The sequence below is a fragment of the Galeopterus variegatus genome, unplaced genomic scaffold (assembly GCF_000696425.1).
Source record: "Galeopterus variegatus unplaced genomic scaffold, G_variegatus-3.0.2 Scaffold119, whole genome shotgun sequence".
NCBI lineage: Eukaryota > Metazoa > Chordata > Mammalia > Dermoptera > Cynocephalidae > Galeopterus > Galeopterus variegatus.
The window spans coordinates 1,169,396-1,182,564 of record NW_007726230.1 but is presented as its reverse complement, the minus strand read 5'-3'; the positions used below and the strand labels follow the sequence as shown (position 1 = coordinate 1,182,564).

At 37.1% G+C, this 13,169-nt stretch overlaps 1 protein-coding gene across 1 annotated transcript in view; it reads right to left on the bottom strand.

Annotated features, from left to right (window-relative positions):
• The window catches only part of INO80 (INO80 complex subunit), a 101,851-nt gene that overhangs the window by 50,957 nt on the left and 37,725 nt on the right, over positions 1 to 13,169 (bottom strand). Inside the window, exons 19-23 of the mRNA XM_008587712.1 lie at positions 10,110 to 10,277; positions 9,771 to 9,904; positions 8,687 to 8,754; positions 7,901 to 7,994; positions 6,731 to 6,902 (exon numbers count right to left, since the gene is read on the bottom strand). Coding sequence (XP_008585934.1) covers positions 6,731 to 6,902; positions 7,901 to 7,994; positions 8,687 to 8,754; positions 9,771 to 9,904; positions 10,110 to 10,277 — 636 coding nt within the window. The remainder of the gene's footprint in view (positions 1 to 6,730; positions 6,903 to 7,900; positions 7,995 to 8,686; positions 8,755 to 9,770; positions 9,905 to 10,109; positions 10,278 to 13,169) is intronic.

Below are 13,169 nucleotides of genomic sequence, written 5' to 3'. Positions count from 1 at the left end.
GAGTAGGAATATACTTGTAATTTTAGCTGGAGAATATTCCCTTAGATAAAAATGCACTCTACATTCCAAAGACTAACACAAATACACGAACATTCACTAAGTCATTCAGCAAACATTTATTTGAACTTTTTTTTTTTAAAAGACGACTGGAAAGGCGATCTTAACCCTTGACTTGGTGTTGTCAGCACCAGGCTCTCCCAAGTGAGCTAACCGGCCATCCCTATATAAGGATCCGAACCCATGGCCTTGGTGTTATCAGCACCCTTATTTAAACTTATAAGTGACTAAAATAACCACACTACAAAGATAAGGTGAACTATATAAAATGTCCAAACATCTAAACTGGTTTCTCCTCTTTAACCCCAATCACTTAATCCCCTTGACCTTTGGAGTCAAACAATTGAAAATGGGCTGAGTTTTGAAGAGTGGGGGAAAAAAGGAGTGTCTTCTACAGTAAACACTGGGTCCTCCCCTCTATCACCATTTCCTAACTCAAGTAAGGTTCTTTTACTGTCCAGACTGGTGGTTCCCAAAGCAAGCATATGCAAACCTCACAATGTAAATAATATTAAAAGTATATACATATACTAACATATTAAGTAAAATAATATACAAGTATCAGGGAAATGGATTAAGAATGTTTTAATAACAGGGGTACATTTTGGGACTGCTGGCCTATGCTATCTAGAATGCAGAAAAAGATGAGATAAAATAAGGTTTATACATCAATTCCACAATTTACATGAAAATGCAAAGAGTTAAGAATGGCCAAGGCAATAATAAAGAAAAACAAAGCTAGAGAGAGGACCTGTGCTACCAGTTATCAAAACTTATGAAGCTACAGTTATTAAAACAGAATAGGGGCTGGCCCGGTGGCGCACTGGAGAGTGCCCCGCTTGGGAGTGCCGCCGCGGGTTCGGATCCCATGTGGAGACCAGTTCCCGCTCACTGGCTGAGCGTGGTGCGGGCGCGACACCAAGGGCTGTGGTCCCATTGCCGGTCCCCGGTACGGGTGCAACACTGAGGGTTGCGATCCCGTTACCGGTCAGTAAAAAAAAGACAAAAAAGGAAAAAGAAAAAAAAAAAAAAAAAAAAAAAAAAAACCAGAATAGTACTGGTTCAGGGACATACAAATGAACTAATGGAACAGAAGAGAGTCCAGAAATAGAGCCATACATATACAACCACCTGTTTGACAGAAGTGATGCTGCAGTGCAGTAAGGATGGTCTTTCCAATAAATGGAGTTGGGTGATATGGATATCTATATGTTAAATTAAAAAATAACAACGTTTGTCATTTAAAAAAAATTCTTATAGGTTTGAATGTGAAAGGTAAAGCAGAAAAGCTTTTGGAGAAAAGTAAAGAGAATTATCTTCATGAACTTGGTATGAACAAAGATTTCTTCAACAGGACACAAAAATTGCTAACTATTCATTAAAAGATACCACTGAGAGTGAGAAAGTAAGCTACAGAGTAGAAGTAGAAGCTTTTTACATAAAAAACTACAAACCATAAGAAAAATACAGACAGGCCAATAGAAAAATGAGGAAGAGTTTTGAATAAACATTTCATTAAGCAGATTATGCAAATGGCCAATATGCATCAGAAAAGGTATTTAATATCATTATTCACAAGGGAAATACTATTTAAATATAGATGGGCTAAAATGAAGAGATAAATAATACCATGTTCTGGCAAGGATATAGAGCAACTACAACTAATACACCGTTAATGAGAGTGAAAATAGGTGCAATTGCTTTAGAAAACTTTTTGGCATTATCTATCAAAGATGAACATATACATACACAATGACCCAGCAATTTGACTACTACATATATACCCAACAAAATGTTTATGAATATTCACTAAACAGCATGTATAGTAATGTTCATAGCAGCACTATTTGTAAAAACAAAAACTGGAACCACCCAAACATTTGCCCACAGTAACTCCTGTGGGAGAGGGCATAGGAGAGGAACAGCAAATGTAAGAGGCATAAAAGGGCTTCTGGAGTAGAGTTCTGATAGTGTTTTGGGTATTCATCAAGCTGTATGTACACACTTATGAGTTGTGCACTTTCCCGTATGTATGTTAATAGCCAAGTCAACTACAGAAAAGGCTTAAAAATTTTAATATATTATACTTTTATTACTTCTCCCTGTCTTCTCTAATCTACTTGACCTATTTACTAAAGAAGGAAAGCAAATGGTGATCTTTTCAGAGTCAAGTTAGCTGCTGCTTAGAATAGAGTTCAGATGGTTGCCAAATAATTAGAAAAAAAAATTTTTAACTTCCCTAACTAGTTATCTTTTCCAAGTTTTCTTGCTATCCCTGATAAGCATTAAAGATGGACCCCACATTTATACATTGGTCCTTTTCTAATCCTTCAAGATATTTCTTGTCCTTGAGTTCCTGACTGACCACAGGAATTATAGCAAAACCCCCTCAAGTATTATTTTCAGGACATTTGCCTAATATAGTAAAAACAATTATAAGTCTTTCTGTGAAAACAAAAAAGTTTCTATTTGATTCCACTATTTAAACAAAGGGGTCCTCCACAGGATTTGCAAATTCTATTAACAACGCCAGAAACATTTTTGAAGATCTCAAGAACAGGGAATAAATCAAGTATCAGGAATGAAAGGTACAAAGCAACAAAGTGAAAAAGAACCTAAGACCTTATGTTTAAAACCAATAGATGAATTCAAACACCACAACAAGATGATTATTACATTTAAGTCTCAGCACTGTTGTCCATATTGGATGATTTATCTTTTGTTAAAAAAAAAAATTGGTTTTGTCAAACATTTCTTTTTTTAAAGCTGAAAACTTGCAAGACCAGAGTAGAGTATAAAATTTGGAAGTGTGCTTTTGATGTGTGGATGTATGCTAAAATATTAGAAATTAAGTTTTAACTTGTACTTTATACTCGTAACTAATGAATTTTGGAAATATGCTCTAAAGAATTAGGTATCTGAAATTTCTTTCTCCAATCTTTTTATGTAAAACAGACAAAACCAATGTTCTCTCTCTCTCTTTTTTTTCAATTGCCCCAATATTCTCTTGAGAAATGTTCCTTGAATAAGAAAAACTTCATTCAGAGAAACCAGTGTGAGAACACAATAGGAGTGATACGTATATTCTAACAAAGCCACATTTGGGGTACAGTTCCCATAATAAACTACTTTGTCCAAGTTTAAATCAGTTTATTCTTTGAAACTTGCTTATCTTTATTTACACCATCTTTGAATACCAGGGATATAACAAGTATGCACTAGAACATACTAAGACAGAGGAACCTTGATCAGTAACTCTGCAATGTGATGGTATTTGGAGATGGGGCCTTTGGGAGGTACTTAAGTAAGGTTGTAAGCGTGGGGCCCTCATGATGTCTCGTAAGAAGAGACACCAGAGGATTTGCTTCCCCTCTCTGTCTCTCTGCCATGAGAAAACGTAGTAAGAAGGTGGCTGTTTGCAAGGCAGGAAGAAAGCCATCACTAGAATTTGACCATGCTGGCATGTGGATCCTGGACTTTAAAAGCTTCCAGAACTGTGAGAAAATACATTTCTGTAGTTTAAGCCACCCAGTCTATGGTTATTTCGTTACAGCAGCTCAAGCTGACTAAGACAGTCAGTTTCTTTCCTTTCTTACCATTAAAAAGAATGACACATTATTTTACATGGTGACTCTATTTAATCTAGTCCTCTGCCTATTCTAATAGTGTGCAGTCATCTAGTGCTGTATTTTTCAAACCAATCATGAGTTGTTAGGGTCATGAAATAATTTTTTAGTGGGTTCCAAGTAACATTTTTTTAAAAATTGAATTAAAAAATCGGCACATTGTATATGAGGATATACAAAATATTTTGTTTTAAAATGTATGTATGAGGGGGTCTTCAAAAAAGTCATGGTATTATATTTTAATTCCATTTTTCCACAAATTTTCTGAAGTACCCTCATATGTAATTTTTCGTATATATACATACACACTTATCAGGTATATGTAAAATATTCACCTGGTGATGTAAAATATTCCTGATACGAGTCATGGCCAAACATCAAAAGCCACAGATATAGTGGACTTTATTCCACTTTTGTTAATTGCTACACCTGGAGCTTCAACAAAATAATTCTTTATTCAGAACCTAGGCTAAACTTTAAGGCTATATATCATCTAAGGATCATTCTGCTCAGCTGAAAGCAGAGATTTGTTAAAATTGAGAGTCTTATAATTAATTACTTATGAGATCAATAGACTCTGGCAAAATACATGCCTGTTTGGTACTTCAATATACATACGTTGGAAATGAGGACAGTAAGTCTGAAAGCAGAGCAGTGTTTCTACACACATAAGCTTTAAGCCACCTGTAGCCCACTGGCTCATTAACTCAATGCGCATTCTAAACTACTACAAAAGCAAATGTCCATCCACAACACAGAATAAAATTAAAGAGGAGAAAACGAAAGTGAATCGAACTTTCAATTAGGTAAACTTTCAGATTTCACTACCGATTTCCTATAAAGCAGACTATCCACATCTCTATTTCTCAAGCAATTCAAACTGATATAAGGACCTCACTGAGCAGGTGGTCAGAACATACTACTGTATTTTCAGAAAACAGAGAAGAATACAAATTAGTGATGCATATCTCCAAGCATTAATATGCAGGTTTCTACATAAGAGGGCATAATAAGCCCTTGGGAGAACGGTACCAAAAACAGAATCGATAAAAATGTCTTACAATAGTAACATTTATTACCAAATGTAGGGGTTGAGAGAAGGAATTAGCCTATAGGAGGTTAGCAACTCTTCATCAGACATATCAGTGTTCCCAGTAAATGCACTAGAAATATTTCACAAGTAGGAAATGACCCTGCCACCAATGACTACATTATTTCAAACAGGCTGGAACACAATTCTATTCTCCTTTTGCATTACTGATCCAATCTCCAAAGTCCAAAATAGTACATCAAGCAATGCTTGAGAAACCAACTGGGAAAATGGAAGAGAAGGAAATCATATAGACTTTTTCATACACAGGAGAAAATACTAGCTGTAGCCAAAGAAAGTCCTGCATTCCATAACAGTTAACTGTAAAACTAACAACCCATAAAATTTTTTAGAAGATACAAGGAAAAGGACCTAGCATCCACAATTTAGATCTAGTTCAAGGACTATAAAATACAAACTAATTGTCACTCCTCTGCTTGAAACTCTCCAGTATGACCCATTTCATTCAGAATAAAATCCAAACTCTTAGCAATACCTATGAGGTCCCATATGACATGGACCTACACCCATGACTTCATTTCCTGTCACATCACCGACTCTGCAATGGCCAACAACTGTATGAAATAGTACACAACATGGCTGGCTGGTTAGCTCGTTGCTTAGAACGTAGCCTTGTAACACCAAGGTCACAGGTTCAGATCCCTGTCCCAGCCAGCCACCAAAAAAAAAAAGTATACAATATACAACATCATTACTTTTCATGGAAATGCAATTTAAAATCACAATGAGATACCATTACAAATTCACAGAAATAGCTAAAATGAAAAGTATTGAACAATATCAGGTGTAGGAAAGGATGCTGAACAATACAGCAAATCTCACAAACTTGGTGGAAACATAAATTTGTAAAACCATTTTGGAAAAATGTTTGAGAGTAGCTACTAAATCTAAATATACATCTACCTGATGGTGCAGCGATTCCACTCCTAGACATAAACCCCAAAGAAATTAGTGCTTACATTCATCAAACAACATGTATAAGAATGTGCTCAGCAAATTTATTCATAATAACCTCAAACTGGAAACAACCTAAATATCTATCAGCAGTAGAAAAGATTCATACTGTGATCTACTCAGACAATGGAACAAACACTTCACAGCAATAAAAAAAAAATGCCATATGCAACATGGATGAATCTCATACATATAATATGGAGTAAAAGAAACCAGACACGGAGTACATACTAGATAATTCTGTTTATTTAAAGTTCAAAAACAGGCAAAAATTATCTATGGTGACAGAAGTAGACCAGAGATTACCTTTATTTGTTGCTTGCTTTGTTCTGAACTACAGGTCTTAAATGGGAAGAAGAATAAGGGAGACTTCTGTATGCTGGAAGCGTTCTATACCTTGATCTAGGTGATTGTTACACAAGTCTACACATATGTATAAATTCATAGAGCTATACACTTAAGATCTATATGCTTTATAGTAAAGTTATATACAAAATAAGAGGATACTTCAAAAAGTTCATGGAAAAATTCTTACTATAATTCTACTTTTTCACAAACTTTTTCAAGTACCCGCATATACATATTTTTGAAACTATATATATATACACACACACACACACACACACAAAACTATATATACAAAATGTACATTAAGTCAGGGCCGGCCCGTGGCTCACTCGGGAGAGTGTGGTGCTGATAACACCAAGGCCATGGGTTCGGATCCTATATAGGGATGGCCGGTTCGCTCACTGGCTGAGCGTGGTGCTGACAACACCAAGCCAAGGGTTAAGATCCCCTTACCGGTCATCTTTTAAAAAAATAAAAAGTAAAAAATAAATAAAATAAAATGTACATTAAGTCATAATTATACCTACCCCTCTGGGAATTTTTTGACTTTGTGAGGCCATCATTTATTTTTACTAATTCAAAGAAAAGGGAAGGGAATACCAAGTAGGTAATTTATGGTCAAATAATTTCTTACCTTTAACAAAGGGCAGCTGGAAAGGTTGGGAAAGGAAAGTGGAAAATTAACCCCAAGAAGGAAATCCTTGTTTCTCAGATATCTCTGCTGACTCTCCCACTGTGGCTCTCTCCAGGAGCGCAGCTGATGGAGCCTGTAGGAGGCTTTCAGAGACAGGAAAAGAGCTAACCATCTGAAACAAACCACAGCAGACATGCTTATTCAGTGCTCCATGGAGGTTTGAGGGTCGTTTATAGTAGCAAGTAACCATCGAAGGGTTATCTCTCACTAACACATCTCTTTTGTAAATCTTGAGCATTTTAGAAACAGTTCTTCCCTACATTCAGATAAAGCTGTTTCATACTTTTATTCTATAAATTCTTCGGCATGACGTGGTTTGCTACTATGAAAACTAAAATACTCCGTAAAGCTCCTCTCAGTATTAAGTAATATTCATCTCTTTCACAAAAACTTGTATCATCAAAACATCTTCATATTGGGGAGATAGCCATTCCCAATGAAGTTACTATTTATTACACAAAGTAATAAAATCAGTGAAAGTCATTATGTCAGACAATAAGAACACAGAATTAAATTTTCCAGAACACTTAAGGCAGGCTGTGATCACCGCTACCTAAATGAATAAGCAGCCACCATTTGCCCTGTAGAAGCAAGTAAAACATAACAGACTAACTAGAAATTAGAAGACTGGAAGACCTTCTGGTAGCATATGGGAGAAAATACTAGTTTTTACTTAAGGTATAACATGAAGCATCCAACTCTTAAGTAACCAAAAGAAAATTTAATTCTTTTTTTTTTTTTCCTTTTTGTCTTTTTTCGTGACGAGCAATGGATTGCAACCCTCAGTGTCGCGCCCGTACCGGACCGGGGACCGGCAACCGGCAACGGGATCGCAACCCTCAGTGTTGCTCCTGCACCTCGCTCAGCCAGTGAGCGGCCGGTCTGTATGTGGGATCCGAACCCTCGGCGGGAGCGTCGCCACGCTCCCAAGCGGCGCACTGTAGCAGTGCGCCACCGGGCCGGCCCAGAAAATTTAATTCTTAACAACAGAAAAAAAATGATAGACTCTCTAAGATGATAAAATATTAAATATTTAATTTCACAGTGTTCAATCTTTGTCCCTGTTTATTTCCAACTATTCTCTTATCAAACAATAAGCAAACTTCTTACCTGGCCAAAAGTCCCTGAAGCATGAGGTTTGCCATTTCTGCTGGAGATACATCAATAAAGCGAAGGAAAGAGAAACAGCTTTCTTCATTAATACCTGGAATACAAAGGATAATGTTAAACTCAATAGCAAAGAGAGAATATTTAACTAAAGCCTGCTCTGCTGAATTTTGACTTAAGAATCAAAAGATACTATAAATGTTCTGATCTAGCCACTTTGATGCAAGTTAGGGTATCATATCTTTGTAATACAATCACAGGTAGAAGAGTAGGCCTATAAGATATGTCATTCAGGAGCCAGACTAGAGATTGCTCATTAGGTACCTTTGGGGTTTCTGAATCTTTGGCTAACTGCCTTCTCTTTTTGTCATGCCAGAAAAAAGAAAATGACAGGACAGAGGTGAGAGATTCTGAACTTTGGATTTAGTATTTTGAACAATACTCAAAGTTGAGTAGCTTCTTTTCCTTAGCCTAAGGAAGAAGGAAGTAAGTCTCATGAACAAGAGAGTCCAGCATTGACTCTGTCAAGTTTTGAGGATAAGAAATTCTTAAGAGGCAGGTATAAAATAAAGATAGAAGGTAAACATTTTCTACTACTTCCTGTTATAGGCACAAATTATAGTGCCTACAGATGAAGATAACTAATTCACTTAAGTCATACCAAGACTTTATAAATAAAGGCTTAGCATGTAGGCAAACCAAGTACTAGTTCTAAATCATTTAAGCAAAACAAAGAGCATCCTGGTAAATCCTTAACACACATTCCTTCACAAAAACCAAAACACCTACCTTTTCTGTGGAAGAGAGACTGTTGGATATAGTCTGGTGCAAATGGAGAAAGAAGAACGCTTAACCACCTGTAAAGTAAGTAAATAAGATAAGTCTAAACCCAAATGTAAATAATGGAAAGCTAACTAGACTGGAGCTTCCAAACTAAGGAGAATCTTAGATTTGAAACTGTTTCTACTTTTAAAAATGTTCCTTGCCATATTACCAGGCAAAATTCATGGCATAAATGTCAGAAAGTACAAAGTACTTAATAGTGTAAAAAAATAAGTTCAAAGTAGTCTCATTTTATTTCAGAGAATCACAATTCTAGCATTCTAAGTTATCATATATTATGATAAACAAAAGGCACTGCAGCTGTGGCCTGTTTTCCCCCTACTGATCCAATAAAATATTAGCCTAGAGCTAACACAAAAGATTCATAATGTTAAACCCAAGAAATGTGTCTCAATTTCAGTTTCATTAAGCTAAATATTGTTGATGCGTATTTTTATAAAATGATATATTATTTCTCTACAGAAAGCACTTTCTAAATAGATGGTTCTCAGATGCTGGAGTATAGAAGAATCCCGAGGAAGCTTGTTAAAAAATACAGAATCCAGGACCATCCTAACTCAGAGGTATGTAGAATGGACCACACACCTATTTTCTGAATGGATGTAGTCTCTAGCATACTAGCCTAACAACCATTTCAACCTTTATCAAATACATCATTGCTGACCCTGGAAAGATGAATTTGATTAATTTGAAATTCAATCAATCTCCCACAAGTGCAACTCCAAGTGTAAAATAAGCTACCACAAACCAATATCAGTACTGGGGCATAGAAATTTGCTGTTCACTATTGGTACAAGTACATATATGCACACAGATACACATTACTGATTGAGAAAGGCAACTAGAAGTGCCTAGGGCCTTTAAGGTCATCTAGTTGAAGTCTTAACAGTGCTCAAACTCCTACCACAAGATCCCTCAACAAATAGTTGCCCACCCTTTGCTGAAATGCCTCCACTAAATCTATCTACTAAGCCATAAAATCCCAAATTACAAAAACACTCAGGGTGAACATATATTAATACTTGCTCACCTGTCTCGTGAATGGTTGAAGACCCTGATCTGTCCATGACGGTAGATAAACTTTGAAATCTGGTATGGCTTAAGGGAAATATGAAATGGAGACCAAGTTTCCTGCCGTTCAAATAACTCGGGGTGATTACAAACCTAAGAGAGTAAGAACACACTGTCATGTGCAGACATCACTGTACAAAACAATGAGGGAATCCACTATCCCGAAAGTTTACCTTTGTGAATGTATACCTTCCCGTTTTCATCTCTTTTTAACAGCCTTTGTTTATTTGGCAATAAGGCTACAGCCTTGAATTAATGTAATAACGGCAACTTCAAGGCAGCTGACCTAAGCTCTTACCTTCCTAAACTGCATGACCAGATTCATTAGGCTGCTAGTGGTGTTCTGTGCTTGCTGGGTTGAGCCCATAGAAGACTGCAATAAATCCTCTATGGAAATTTTGTTCTTTAGTGCCTGATATAACAGCTTCTGTCGGCTGGTCAGTTGGCAGTACATGAGAATCTCAATCTAAAAAAAAGAACATTTATATTTGGAAAAATTCAGCATTAGCTTAAAGTTGAACATACACGCACACCAAATTATGACTGACAAAATACACAATACCTCTATAAACTTGTGATGTGGATACTGATACAGAAAAAAATGGTTCTTTCCTTGACCCTCCTTTCTCTTGTCACTCACTCTAAATGCTCTCCCTGGGCAATCTCTTCCATATCCAATACCACCAACCTATTACAGTAACTTGCAAAAATATATTTCCAAACATCCCCAGCCCCACATTTTCACTTACCAACCATGAGAGTACAAGCCAGTTGGCAGCAATTGTGTATGTGACATGACACAAAAAATTACATTTTCCAGAATTTACTAAATTGGTTAACAGCATTACCATTCACTCAACTGCCCAAAGACAAGCTTCAGTCATCTCTGATTTTTCTCTCTCTCACACGGTACACTCTACCGTTTCCTAAATCTTGCAACTTAACCTGGAAATTTACCTCTAACCATCTTTTTGAACCATTCCCATTGCCCTACTGCAGGCCTTGATCAGATCCAGTTTAGACTGCTATTATTTTTGGGTCTTCCTACCTCTAGTCTCTCTTGGTTCTAATATACTTCCCACACAAATCTTATAAAGTAACTCAACTGCTGAAAAACCTTCGATGTGCTTTACTGCCTATAGTGAAATATTAAAACTTCTAACCTAGGCAGAAAAGGCCTCCCATAATCTAACCCAGCCTACCGTCCCAGTTTCATTATCACCATGCCCTCTTCCTATACACCTTAGCCACAATGATCTAAACGTCTGCCAACACAAGCTACATATCTGAATGTTCCTCTATGTTTTCTCATGCTGCCTGTGTTGCATAGCACACTTTTCCTACCATATGTTCCTAGTAAATGCTGACACATCATTCAAGACTTCACTCACACTTCACCTCTGCTTTGATGCCTCTCTAACAAAACTATAGAGATTAGAAACATTAAATGACGTTTAAAAAATGTATACTGTGTACAGTGATTAAGAAGCATACATCTTCTGATTACCTATTTACCACTAAACAACCAAAATTATGACACTGCTATTGTTTTTTTTAAAACCATTCCTTATGTAAATGCCGTAAGGATCCTTTTTTTTTTTAAACAAAGTTTTTTCCATCTATCAGGTAAAGGAATAAAATGAAGGTATACTTCTCTCTTTGAAGAAGATATATATCCCCACCACAACCTTCCAAAGAGAGTCACTAATTTCAAAATGATCAACCTCTAGCAATGATAGAGAAGAACTGCCTGATATTAACAAAAACCTGAAAAGATGCCTTTTAAGAAGAGAGTAGAATTGTGAGAAACAGGTGGAATCTAAGGAAGTTGGGGAGAACTCCTAAACGACTGGAAACTGGGAGAAAAAGAAGGGAGAAGAATATGGGAAGGATTCACAGGAGATAAATAGAAAACTACAGAAGTCTGGTAAAAAACAAACCAAAAAAAAAAAAAAGGTATTTATAAACCAAAATTATTGGATTTGTATTAGAAAAAAACGTTCCAACACAAAGCACATTAAAATTCTACATCTAACAATAAGTTTGAAAAAATACAGGAGATAAAGCAACATGTGAGACAACACCACAATGATACAATTAGCAAAATCCACTAAGTGGAGAACTCTTTGGGACAAACACTTCATTTTCTTCAACAAGGAATTGCAAGAGAAAAAAGAAGTGATGGATTGAAAGATACAAAAGGGACATATCACTCAAATGCTGTGTGTGGCCCCTGCTTGTAATCCTGATTTCAACAAACTAGTTCTTTAAAAAGAGAGCGAGAGAGGACAAGGACAGACACACACACACAAACACAAAGACAACTGGGGATATCTGAGCACTGACTGGACTGTGATATTATCATGGAATTGTCTTTTTTTAGAAGGGGTGATAAGATGGTATGCGGCTACAAATCTTTTAGAGAGATATATGAAAATATTTATAAGTTAAATAAAAGATACCTAGGATTTGCTTCAGAATAATCTGGAGAAATAGGGATGGACATGAGTTGATCATTGTTGACCCATACAATGGGTACTAGGGGCTTCGTTACACTATTTTTGTAATGTTTTGAATTCACTGTTTAAAAAAGTATAAAACAAAAAGAAGGGGGAAAAAATGTTACTTTCCTTGATTATTTGACTCATTTTTTTTTTTTTTTTGGACTAGTAAGGGGATCGCAACCCTTGGCACGGTGCGGTCCGAACCATGCTCAACCAGTGAGCGCACCAGCCATCTCTATATGGGATCTGAACCCGTGGCCTCGGCGCTACCAGCACTGCACTCTCCCGAGTGAGCCATGGGGCCAGCCCTTATTTTACTTATTTTAAGTCCTCTTTGATCCCCTCAAGTATAAAGGTCTTCTCTCTAGGAGGGGTCAGGGCAAGACGGCTGATTAGAGGTACCCAGAGTACGTCTTTTCCATAGGAAAGGACCAGAACAACTAACAGCTAAATGTTGATGGGAGCATCTGTAGGAGAGCACAGGAGTGCAGCAGGAGACTGGCAAGGTCCCTGTAGAGCACGAAAGCCTAAGATAACGATGTAGAGAGCAGAGAGAGGCAAACGGCCTCAATCATCAAGTCTCCACCACTGGGATCAGCACAGGAGGGACATTACCTCACAGAGGAAGGTAGGATGAGGACCCACACCAACCCCTATCCTCACTACAGAGGCCTGCAGTTTCTACTGCAGGAGAATTCCACAGCCTTTGCAGGCCCACAGCCAAGTGTGGGGAGCTGCCTAGAATGTACACACTGCATTGCTCCAGAACAGGAGCACACAATGTACACTTCCTCACTCCCCACCCTCATGACCCAAGCCAAAGGAGTGTGGCACCATCTTGAAAGCATAGCCAC